The 13023-nt window shown below is 41.9% G+C and overlaps 1 protein-coding gene across 5 annotated transcripts in view; it reads left to right on the top strand.

The window, feature by feature from the left end:
• Positions 1–12174, top strand: part of LOC146492155 (semaphorin-5B-like) — a 50202-nt gene extending 38028 nt beyond the window's left edge. For 4 of the 5 annotated variants that reach the window (XM_085150318.1, XM_085150320.1, XM_085150321.1 and 1 more), the window contains 11 exons: positions 608–725; positions 888–1072; positions 1300–1443; positions 1548–1695; positions 2497–2722; positions 3687–3908; positions 4581–4751; positions 5692–5841; positions 6150–6185; positions 8126–8337; positions 8424–12174. In XM_085150318.1, coding sequence (XP_085006444.1) covers positions 608–725; positions 888–1072; positions 1300–1443; positions 1548–1695; positions 2497–2722; positions 3687–3908; positions 4581–4751; positions 5692–5841; positions 6150–6185; positions 8126–8337; positions 8424–8585 — 1774 coding nt within the window. In that variant the 3' untranslated portion in view covers positions 8586–12174. The remainder of the gene's footprint in view (positions 1–607; positions 726–887; positions 1073–1299; positions 1444–1547; positions 1696–2496; positions 2723–3686; positions 3909–4580; positions 4752–5691; positions 5842–6149; positions 6186–8125; positions 8338–8423) is intronic. The other variant, XM_085150322.1, reaches the window with a different exon arrangement.
• Positions 12175–13023: the final 849 nt, after the last annotated feature.

The following is a 13023-nucleotide window of genomic DNA, read 5'->3' as shown; positions in this document are numbered from 1 at the left end:
AACAAAACTAGGAAAGCTATGATTACAAGGCTTGATGCAGAATTTTCTGTACGTTTTTGTCCTTGACAGGTTAAACCACAATAAATAGCAAACACATGGTGTGGGTGTAGTTGTCTGCCTCTTAAAACTCCAGCGATTTTCCCGCAGTTTGACATCTAATGTGATCTTGTGAATTTCGTGAGTCCAGGCAACGAACCACTCTTACTAGATTGTATCCTGTCATCTCAACAAGAACAAATTAAGTTGCTGAATTTCATGCAGATGCTACATGATTTAATTACGTTCACCATAGAAACATGAAATTATTTAGTCCAAATTACAAGTTTGAATCTTGTACATGTAACAACCACCCAATTTCATTTTTTTGAGTGTACAGTTCTGCGAGACTCAGAGCAGACATATCAAGCAGGCTTTTATGAATTTTGTTGACAATAAGTACACTGCTGGAATAGTTGACGGCTTTCTCACTCAAAACACAACAGGAGATCTTTTATGAGCAGAAACACAACAATCAGTAGATCGTCTGACTTTGTGTCAGCTTAAAAATCTGCACACTGCTAAAGAAAGGCATCTACAGACACTGATAGTCTATCTGAATACCTGTTAGCTCCTGCATGGAGGCCCGGGACCCTTACTGTGGCTGGGATCATAAACAGAAGCGGTGCACCACCATCGAGGAGAGCTCCAACATGAACCAGTGGACGCAGAACATCACTGAATGCCCTGTAAGACCCTGGGTTTGTCTGTTGTATAGATCTTTCCTGTCTCACTTCTAATAAGAATTTCATCACAAGTTTCCTGTTTGATAATAAAAAACAAAAACTCACTATCGCTAGCCTAATATAGCATGCTAATTATCATATGTGATTCTCTAATCCTCTCTGGAGGTGAGGAACCTGACTCAGGATGGTGGTTTTGGTCCGTGGAAGCCTTGGCAGCCTTGTAACCACGATGATGGCGATGGCTCCATCAGCAGCTGTTTGTGTCGGTCGCGCTTTTGCAATGGACCGGTGGCCAGATGTGGAGGGATTGAATGCAAGGGCCCGACGATCCAGGTGGCGAACTGCTCCAGGTATATTTCTTTTCATGCAGACAGCCATTATTCCCATACTAATCCTTTGAAATCAATCTTTGACCAAATGCACTGTCATGTAAGTAAATCTAAAAATAGTCCTTTATGTTCAACTATATTCTAACAACTAATACACTCATGAAAGGAGACAGTTTGCTTAAAAAACGGAGACATTCGTTTTAAAACATCAGGCTCAGTCACATCCCTTTTTACGTTCTCTTTGTCAGGAATGGCGGCTGGACTCCCTGGTCATCGTGGGGCCAGTGTAGCAGCAGCTGCGGCATTGGGTTTGAGGTGAGGCAGCGCTCCTGCAATAACCCCGCACCTCGCCACGGCGGTAGAGTCTGTGTCGGCCAGGGACGGGAGGAGAGGTGAGGAGGTTACTTCAGAATTTAGCGATCAGGCCCGATTACTGCATTACAAAGCTCTGTGTGTGAGTGAGCGTGCATGTGTGCATTCCTCTTTGTGTTTCCAGGCTGTGCAATGAGAAAAAGCCATGCCCACTTCCCATAGTGTGGACTGCGTGGGGACCCTGGGCTCACTGCAGTGCTGACTGTGGTGGGGGGGTCCACTCCAGGACGAGAAGCTGTGAGAACGGAAACAGCTGTCCTGGATGTGCTACGGTATTTTTGCTCTATATGTGAAGAGAAGAGAGTAGGCAGAATAATATCCGAGTTGATTTGCAGACATGAGTGACCTACTTGTCTGTTTTTATTACACAACAAGATAAAGGACGTTTGTTTTCCCCACAAGTACCTCAGATTGTACAGCAGGTACACACAGTCCCCGCTCTTTCTGCTCAGTCTCAGTCTGCTAGACTTGGGGGGGAAAATCTGTCTATCTGTCCACATCATAGGCCACTTTATTAGGTATACATTTGAACTCTGAAGCCCTGCCATTTTTTGGAAACACTTGGGAAATCTGATCCAACCCAGTCTATCTGCTCTGCTATTCTATTTCTACAAACTTTCTATGTTTTTTTTTTCATTTTGTATTGTCAGAATTATTTATTTATACTTACTAACATTACTTATACTTACTTTTTTGAGGGCAAAGTCAAAGTTAGCTGGTGCAGAGAAAAACTTTCCGAGCACTACCCAATTAAAGGGCTGGAAGTTCTTCTGCATTAAACTTTAATGTCTGCAACTGGGGAAAACTCACATCTAAAAAGGGTTTTGTTCTTCATTGCATTCAATAAAGCTCAAGTTTATGTCCTATTAAATACAGTAAGTTGCATGATAGAGCCCCCTCCCAGGAAAACTGTAATGTTTGTGTTGTTTGGCAGGATATAATAAGGCAGCAGGCTCTCTCTGCAATCAATTGGGAGATGTAGCTGTGATAGGATAGACAGTAGCTGTAGCCTGCTGGGATTTGCCTTTTCATTAGCTTTAAAGTTGATGAGCTGTTTCCATCCTGTTCTGCAGGAGTACAAAGCCTGTAACCTGGAAGCTTGCCCTGAAGTTCGTCGTAACACCCCCTGGACCCAGTGGATGCCCGTCAATGTAAGCCAAGACGGGTCACGGCAGGAGCAGAGATTCAGGTACACCTGCCGGGCACTTCTGCCGGACCCCCAGCAGCTCCAGCTGGGCAGGAAGAAGGTGGAGACCCGTTTCTGCCCCAACGACGGGTCTGGAGCTTGCCAGACTGACTGTGAGTCCTGGAAATAAGCTGGGAGATGTGGAAAAGCGAGTTTAACAACTTAGGCAAACTAGAAATGTTGCCATATTTTCTGTTTGTAAGTCACAGCAGATGTGCTTGATTGTAAATGTGCAAACACAGCTGTTGCTGTGATTACCTGCTAGAATGCAGGTGTACCTGGATTCCACAGGGAGGGTGAGCGGGGGTAAATTTTTTAAGGTTTGAATCATTTTTGTGAAGTTTTTCGACTCCATAAAGCAGTCGTACACACGCTATCTGCCTAGAGCTGTATCTGTCTGAGCTTTTATCAGCACTGCTGGTGGCATATCTCCCAGTACGCCACGCTAAACACAGCTGGTTTCCTGTCTGTGGACATCAGTCAGCAGATTGATTAAACATCATTGAACTGTTGTGGGGAAGCAGATGTCCTCTTCCTGCATCCCTCAGAGTCATCGAAGCTTTTATTTTTTTTCTCTTCTCTCTCATAGAATCTGGATTGTATCACCCTTTGGGTATTTACTCCAAAATAAATAAAGCTGAGGAAGTGGGAAATGTCATTGTTTTTCGTAGCTTGTGTGACTGCTCTCAAGTTGTCATCCTCAGAAAAGAAAATCTTAATGAAATGTTTCTGGTGGCCTCATTCAAAAGCCTCAGGAAGCACTTCTGATTCATATGTAAATTATTTGCAATTGTGGGTATACCAACTGTATGTGTGTGTCAGCGTACAGGGAAATCTAGCTCATTTTGTGCCTGCATTGTACCTCGCTAATTGTTGTTTCATAACAGGCTGGCTGCTGAGCTTAGCAATAAAACCATACAATAGCGTGTCTCCGATTTGAATTTAGAGAAAATTTCTGACTCGTTCAGCAGATTGCGGCAGATGTTGTGATCGACTTGTATATTTTTTTAGTGTAATTTGTTTCCCTTGTTTGGATTCTAAGATAGAGAACAAAATGTGTTTTATATTTGTTGCCAGCTTTGGTTGAAGACTTAATGAAGACAAGTGTCCGAACTTCATCCCAGCCACAAGGTGCCCGATGGGGATCCTGGGAAACGTGGTCCAGCTGTTCCCAGCAGTGCTCCAGAGGCTTCCGAACTCGGAAACGCAGCTGCTTGACCATAGAAGGGAGGATCAACCCCAGCGCCTGTGTGGGATCGCCGGTGGAGTATCAGGACTGCAACACTCAACCGTGTCCAGGTAACAGAGAGCTTCTAGTGCACTGTACGTCACAGACTGTATATAAATGGTGGACACAACCACAGTGACATCACCAGCTGGACACTGAGGTCCCATTAAGCATTAAGCCTAGAGCTGAGCATGTATGTTGATTGGGTGGTGGATCTGACTGCAGAACTGTGGTCACTGCATGCTCATGTGTTAGCGGCTAACAATCATTAGGTACCCGCATCCTAAAGCATGCATACACTGATTTCCTGTCTGTCTTTATTCTAGTGGGGACGATCGTTTACGAGATGAATGTATGTTGTATGTCTCATTTATTGTTGTGTTTCATTAAATAATCCATCATTAAATCATTAATTAATTCAGTATATAAATAATTGAATATTCATTCATTTAATTGAATTTAATAAATATTTTTTTCCAATTTTAATTTATTAATGGCACATTTGATTTATTATTTAATGATATATTTATTTAATTCATTTTGGCACTCATGGCCCTCCGCAATAGACCTCTGCACAGTTAGACTTTTTGCTACAACATGAATCTCCCCCTGGTGGCCAGTGGAAAAAATGCCAATTAAAAACACTTGTGCACTGAGGTCACAGCTACATGAAACTTTTATATACCATCATTAGCTTGCATTACATTGTGTTACATTATTATGGGGTTTTCTTCAAAATCTAGTGAATGGAGCCTGGTCTTGCTGGTCTGCCTGGTCCCAGTGCACGTCCAGCTGTGGAGGCGGGCACTACCAGAGGACTCGGACATGCAGCAGCCCACCCCCTGCCAACGGAGGAGATATCTGCATAGGCCTGCATACTGAAGAGGCCCTTTGTAATATACACGCCTGCGAGGGTATGAAGGGATATGTGAAGCCGCACTATGGAAGGTTTCAGACGAACCAAAGATGTGTAATGGTCACAGATGGATCAGTTGGACATATTACATCACTAGCAGATTTTGTCTGTGTCTAGGTTTGAAGATAAAAGCTTTCTAACTGAAGTGAAGAAATTATGGTACAGATATTATCAGCAGTTATAATATGAATTTCTGTGTCTTAGGGGGGGATTCACTACAAAGGACTGCAGTTTCTGCTGAGTTAATCTGATTTGAACATTAATGTTGTGAAGTTAAAGATAAAAGTCATCTTATACCTTTCTTACAAACAACCCCTTTATCCAAATTTCAAAATTTTTAAAAATTCATTACAATTATTACACCATTAAAAATACTCTCTAGATTCTGTCAGTCTACCCAGATTAAATAACTGCTTCTTCTTTGGCCACTGATGGGAAATCTCCCCCACACAGGCCAATCAATATTTGTGATGAGAAGGAAAACAATGTGGCGGTTGGTGCCTCTCCCAGCACGCGTCGTCTGAAGGTCGGAGAAGGAACGGAAAAACAGTTAATGAAATAGCCCCAAATTTCCCTATCGACCTGAATTTGGATGCGAGCAGCTTCTTGCATATCTTTATTCCCTTGGACTTTGAAAAGAAGAAAAAAATGCAGAGACACGGGAGGCAAATCGGTGTAATCAACTCCTCGTCCATTTTAGGCTTTTGTTCGGGAAACAAAGCGATCCCGGGAGGCACACAAGGTTGCTGACTGATGATGATGACCATTGCACTGATGCACTGTGGCCAGAACTCCTCAGGCTGCACTCTTGGTGACTTACCACACAGTTCCTCTCCTTGCAGAGGAGGTTGAGTTTGTTGGTGATTGGAAAAACGCTCATATATTTTCCCGTTTCTCATTTGGACGTTTGTCGTTTTCCCTGATTCCTGTGTTTGCAGGTTGGGGTGAATGGACAGAGTGGGGGGACTGTGACGACGAGGGCCTGCAGCATCGCACCCGCCGCTGCGATGAGAACCAAGAGGCTGAGCTCAGTCTCTGCCAGGGCAACGTCACCCAGTCTAGGCCGTGCCAGCCTCACGAGGTGCCGGGTAAGCGCATGATCGCACATGTAAACAGGACCGCTGCAGACTGTTGCAGATATAAGCTGGAAAAATTAATTTGAGTGAAAAGTTTAATCAGGCACGCTAAATGCTGACTTGTTCACTCTGCATTTGGAGAAAATTAAAAAGATGAATTAGCGGAGATGTCAGCAGCGTGCCTACCTCGAGAACAGGGAAGGCTTTGTGAGAAATTAACTACTTTTGTCTTGTTTGATCTCTCGGAGCTGCTGTGATTTTCTTTTTTCTTCTTCTCTACATTGATGGCTTTTCTTTTTTTCATTTCTGTCTCTCTGCAGTCATTTTGCCCGGTCAGGAGGACCAGAGCTGTGGAAGTGAGTGAAAACAACTGATGTCTTTCTGTTCACTCTCCCCCAAATAATTACACATTGTTCCCAGCTTACACACATACACACCTCCTGCGCTCTTCAATTCCCAGCATGAAATATCTGCAGGGTTTCCCGCTTTTCTTCCAGCGTTGCATCCAAACCAAATCAGTATCTCCTCGGTTTAATTGGAGGATGTAGCAACAACTAGCCATTCTTGTAAAAGTTATTGGCTTTCTTCTTCTCCTGATGTGTACCACACAGTTGGTACCATATTGACTTTTGTTTGTGACTTCGGCCCCGCGTGGCATGGGATTGGCCGAAAATGTGGAATCGATATTTGTCCCATTCAGGTAGTGACATCAACTTTCAGTTGCTTTTAGTTCCCGACTTTCTTTCCCTTCTAACAAAAGCTCAAATTTTTTACACCACCTTCTAGACAGACTATTTCCTGTTACAGTGAAAAATTTACCTCAAAAGTGTTGAGGATGCATACGACATGACCCACGAGCGTAAATTAAGATTTGCAAATGTGTACAGTGTACTCATTAATGAGCCACACACAAATGCAAAGCAGTTTGTTCTCATGTAAAGCTATTTTACAAAGGTTATACCCAAAGGAGAATAAAGATATGGTGGCCTTGAGAGGTCAAATGCAACTGAAGACAACACTGTCAAATAAATTTTTTTAAAAAAAGCTGCAAAAGCAAAATATTAAAATGGTAAATGGCCTGTATTTGTATAGCGCTTTTACTAGTCCCCCCTAGGGACCCCAAAGCGCTTTACAGTCCAGTCATCCACCCATTCACACACTGGTGGAGGCAGCTACAGTTGTAGCCACAGCTGGGGCAGACTGACAGAAGCGAGGCTGCCATATCGCGCCATCGGCCCTTCTGGCCAACACCAGTAGGTGAAGTGTCTTGCCCAAGGACACAACGACCGAGGCTGTCCAAGCCAGGGCTCGAACCGGCAACCTTACAAGGCGAACTCCCAACTCTTGAGCCACGATCGCCCCATGGAATTTATACAGAAAATGTTTTAATCATACGATTCATATAAAACGGTACATGCATGTTAGCTATTAGCTGTTTACTGTTAGCTTGTCACTTCTGCAGCTGTTCTGTTTCTTTTTTTAGAATCAGATCAGAATTTTTTTTCTATTTTTGACCTGTTTTATTTTATTCAACTTGCTTTATTTTATTTTATTTTTTCTGTTTCTGTTCTGTTGTGTTTTGTGTGCTTTTGCAGCGTTTTTCTACTTGCTGTTGTTTGGTTATCTTGCAATGCATTTGACCTTTCAGGGCCACATTTTGCAGTCATTTACACACAATGACTTTAAGTTCAGCTTCACAAACATGATCATTTTCGCTTTCAAAAACCTTCCTGTTTGTACAAATCTTTAAAAATATTTGTGACTTTTATTACACGTTTACGAAACCTTAAATTCACGAACAAATACAAATCGCCCGATACGCACAGATCACGCAACATGCCCACCTGGGTTTTTGAGAATAATTTCACACTGCCAGCTCTTCACAGATCCACAAATGTGAGCTGCATTCAAGTGCAAGTGGAAAACTAGGAAATATAAATTCTGTATATTTTGAATATCAATATAATCCAGGTCAAGGTGTTCTCGAATTTGGAAGGAAGGAAGCTTTTTTGCAAGAGAACATGATACACAGCTGTTCGATCCTGTGTGGTCAGACGCAAATAATCTGTGCACACAAATAGTTACACACAAATTGCACACATTCGTAAACTTAGTTTATGCTTGCGGATCATATCGTGTGCATTTGTAACATTTTGAGGCAAACTGTGTTATTTAGCGTCCTCGATTGTTTGTCATCTCAGCCTATCATTACCCATCCCCTTACAAGGCTACATTTCTCACTGGTTTAACGATGGCTCTGTTTCTGCGCTCTTCCTTCCCACCTCTCTGTGTACAGCCTTTACCTTGTTCCAGCTGGCAGCTGTGGGCTTAGCCAGTTTCTTTGCAGCAGCCCTCCTGTCAGCTCTGGCCTTCACATACTGTCACCACCTGAACCGACCATCGGCAGAGTCAGCGGTAATCCACCCGAGCACACCAAACCACCTCACCTACAACAAGCAGGGCAACGCCACGCCAAAGAATGAGAAGTACATCCCCATGGAGTTCAAGGTGGGCTCGTACATTACTTTAAATACATTTCTAAATGGTTTATAGACTCTAAAGGTTTTTATAAAACACGGTTTGCCAATTTTTAGATGCTGAACAAGAACAACATTCATGTCAACGATGAGACATGCAACCATTTCCCCGCTCCGGTGCCCTCAGGCAATATGTTTGCCACCACCTACTACCCTTCCAGTTTGAGCAAGTACGACTTCCATCCAGACTCGCCCTGCAGGACCTACATGCACAGCTGAGAGGAGGCCGGGCTTCAGCCAACAAACTCATCCACCACAATGTACTCATCATTCAGAAATCAGAGCAAAGTCTTAAATAGTCTTAAGGTAAACACCAAAATGATTTCTATTAGAGTTATTCATGAAATACCCAAATATTTGGCCATGCAAGTCATTTTGGTTTTGGACTATTTCTTTGCTTTAAAGCAGTTCCAGCTGTGTGTCACAGCTCACTATCATTTTTGACCACAGCACTGAGATTATAAAGATTTTGAGTATAAATCACTCAGATGTAAAATTCCCGTTTAAAAAAATCTGACCCGTCTGCGCACCATCGCCCTGCACGATTTGTCATTTTACCCTAACAAGAATAAATGTCTGCCAGCCCAAAACCCCCGCAGTCAGTCACCGTGGACTGTGTGGTGCTGTAACTAGGGAAGATTTAATTTATTAATCCCAGATTTGGGGACTAATAATCTTCAAAATAAGGTCAATTGTGTAAATATAAAGGAAGAAGCAAAACAAAGGTGATCCCAAATTACAGTTCACATATAAAGAAGCGCTGCTGAGAGCACATCTTGAGTGTCTTTTTAGTTTTCCGCATCTATAGGGAGTTCTTTAAATTCTTATATTTTGACGGTACTTTCAGTATCCCACAAAAGCCGGCAGCCTTTTCGTTTCCTCCCTTTCGTCACCATGTAGCTGCCTGTTTTCTTAGAGCCAGAATGAGAGGTGACTGGTTTACTGATTGCAGAGACTATGAGCCAGTAACCAAGAACGAGCTGTGGGTGGTCCGATCGATCCGGCCCTTGTTTCAGATGTTGTGCGTGCATCTGTTCGTGAGCCACAGTGCATCAACTTTTACCTCCCAGAGGAGGACTTGTTTTGTTTTCGTTTGTTCCATCTACAGGGATCCCCCCCGTCTACTCACTTCACCCTCCCTGAAGTGCCCTGGTCGTGCTCAGGGTGCCAGAAAGCAGAACCCAAACCTCCAGGGCTTGAACTCCGCTGACATTGTGTGTAACTGGATCCACTGGACTCTTACGTTGGTTATGAGGCCTTTATGCAATTTTGGCCAGTACCTTCTCTAGACGGCTTGGACACTAAGTTTGCAAAGACTGATTTCCATGATAAAAAAAACAGATCCATGAAATGATGGAGGAACATCTCCACTCTGAATAAAGCTAAGAAATTAACAGCTTATTCGCTTTAATTTTCATACTTAGCTGGCAAAACGATGGACAGCAATCCTGAAGAGGACATTTTTGACACGCTTGACTTCGTACTGTACATTGGTAAAAAAGAAGAAGAAAATGCATGTTTGACAACTTTTCTATCAGCAGAATGAACAAATTATTTTAGGGGTGTTCACAGATGTCACTGTTTGTACTGGTGTCTCTGTCTGCTGATTCAGCTATGGAAAAATACGGGGGCGTACCGCCCCGATTTTACAAGGCTACTGTTCAAAAATCACCAAAAACAATACAGCTGTTCATGTATATTTCAACAGAATGTGAATAATTCATTAGTCAGTGTTAGACTTTTCAAATGAATATTAATTTCATGCAACAAAACGTAACTTTTTTGTGATTAACTTGCTTATGGTGGCTACGATTTTTGTTTTTATTTAATAGCACATACTGAAGTGACTGGGAAACAACTGCTGCCCCCAAAAAATACAAAAATGTTTTGGTTCTGCACAAATTTAAAATGTAAAACTTTAAGATGATAAAATGTGCTTAAACGTTGGTGTTTTCCATTGAGGAAGACAACGTAGAAAATAACTGGTTTCTCCCTGCACGTCTCTTAATTCAAACCATATTGATCAAATTTTGAAGCTGCTGAAGTTCAAACTGAGCAACAGAACGAGGAAGAACGATGAAGGCAACAGTAACTCAAACCAAGTACGCAGGTGAGCATAGGCTACAGCAGCAGAATACCACACTGGATGTCAGTCCTGTCAGCTAAGAACAGAAAACTGAGGCTACAATTAACACAAGCTCACCAAAATTGGGCAATAGATGGGAAAAATGTTGCCTGATCTGACGAATCTCAATTTGTATTGTAACATTCAGACGGCAGGGTCAGAATTGACCTTTAATCAAACCTCAGCAGGTAGCAGAATTGTGTGGGGAACATTTTTTGTCACACTTTGAGTAATGTTGCTGACCATGTTCATCCCTTCATCACTACACTGTACCCATCAATCTCTGAAGAATGCTTCCAGCTCCTTTGTGAGTCTATGCCACAAGGAATTAAGACAGTTATGAAGGCAAAAGGGAGTCAAAGTTATTACTAGTAAGGTGTATCTAATGAAGTGGCCGGTCTCGTGATGGCGCGTCTCATTACTTGGACAACATTGCACACACTTGTATAAATGTGTTTTTCAGCTATTTGTTGCTTATTTCTTCAAATGGTGGGTAATTTTTCTTACAATGTGCCATTTTTTACATAATATAAAATATAATGTAATACATTTCCTGGGGAAATTATTAGGTAAATAAATAGGGGCATCTTTGGCACGGTTCCTCGGTTAATTTTCCACTGTTATCGGAAAGGAACATGGAAACAAAATCGTTGCTTTTAGCTGAAAAAGCTGTTAACGTAACTGGATTGGAGGTGCACTGGTTGATCACTGGCTCTAGTTTCCTGATGATTTGTGCCAGATTCTGTTTTGATTTGCCGAAAAAGCCCAACCTCAAACTCTACTGCTGAAAATTTCCCACATAAAAGTCACTGTGAGAGGAAATTGAAAAATGTGTTGGCTTCTAGTAATACCAAAAACACTTTGCACCCTTAACCTCTAAATCATAACAAATTTGAACCGAATTGTATATTTTTATTTTAAAACAAATAAACTTTACAATAAAGTAAAGTGATTTTTTTTGGTGTTAAATCCAAGCCCTGTGTTGTTAATGATAAAACGTATATTGCATATTTTGTGTCTCTAATTTGTAAATACCAAGAAGTGAATGCACCAGTTTCTCAACATTTTTACACAGCATGAAACAAAAAGCCCCGATAGTACAATATGTGTGTTTATATACAAGTAACTGCATGTACTGACATTCTTTCATGAATATACAGTCCATGTTTGTGTAAAGTGTACAAATGTTTGAATGTATTTAACCAAGAAAGTGGAAATGTCTTTTTAAAAACGGTGTTCCTACCCTGTCTGCGGCAGAGAAAGTGAGTTTTGTATTTAAAGGCCGCTTTGGTGTCAAATCTGATTCACACTGGACACAATTTATCCTCCTATTTTAAGAAAAATCCCCAAAATGGATTTGTTTTGCTCCCAAAAACGCTTGTGTTAAATATGATTGATGTGACTTAACACTGCCTTTTGGACACTGTGAACTTTTGCTACTCTATATTTTTCTATAATGTACACTGAAAAAAACAACGAAGATGACAAAAATACATTTTGGTGCCAATAGTTTGATTGTCATTGCTTTTTTTTTGTACTGCTATATGGTAACGACCACACCATTTATTGAAAAATATACCAAATAAGTGCAAAAAATCTTTCAAATTCATGATGAAATCTGCTCGTTTTGGACTACAAATGTCTTCTTTTAAAACTGAGATTTTGTAGGATTTTTAAGGATGAGGAAGTAAAAATTGCAAATGCCTAGTACACCTTGCAGACAACAAAATCAGGAATAGGGATGGGTACCGGTGTCCGGTGCCATGATGGCACCGGTTCTGACATAAACGGTAGTAACCAGACCGAAAAGCAGCGCACATTTCGGTGCTTTATTTCGGTGCTTTTTTTTCCTGAGCTGTGATACACTTTAGATTCTAGCCAATCATTTTACGTTTCCGAGGATAGTAGGCGGGGCCAGGTACGTAAGTTCTTTTAGAGCAGAGCTACAGATTAAAAATGCCCAAGGCGAAGCAGTCAAAAGTCTGGCTGTACTTCACAGCAAAATATGCAAACTCAGCAGCCTGCAACAAGTGCTTTAAGCTGATACTGTGACACTGTCAAAGGTAACACCTCGAATCCGATGAAACACCTGGCGACGCATAGCGCTTTTTTTTTAAAGCCGAGAAATGCGCCGTATTTGATAGCTTGCTGCGAGACCTCACACCGTGCACATCTACTGCGGGTGTGGTGCCTGTTATCGGACCCGGAGCCCTGCTAGTGTAGCAGAAATGATGATGGCAGCAGCAGCCGTTCTTCTCTGCGTGAGTAGCTTCATGTTGTTCATGTGTAATTTACGTTGAGTAGGCTAACCACGTTATTACATTAATGCATGTAAGGTGAACTAGCAAACACCGTCATAGTTACATGCGGCTGTCTTCTTGTTTGATGGCAGATACTCCCTTCACCCTGGCCAAAAAGGCTAAAATGACCAAAGAAAAAGTGGAAAACAGTTAAACATGAGAGCTTTTTGGACAAAGTTTATGTTTTTTCCATTGTTTAAGCACTGCTTCCAGCCAAGAGTGATGCCATATA

The sequence above is a fragment of the Neolamprologus multifasciatus genome, chromosome 23 (genome assembly GCF_963576455.1).
Source record: "Neolamprologus multifasciatus chromosome 23, fNeoMul1.2, whole genome shotgun sequence".
NCBI lineage: Eukaryota > Metazoa > Chordata > Actinopteri > Cichliformes > Cichlidae > Neolamprologus > Neolamprologus multifasciatus.
Note: the sequence above shows the minus strand (reverse complement) of the source record. Positions and strands in the feature narration are given on the sequence as shown.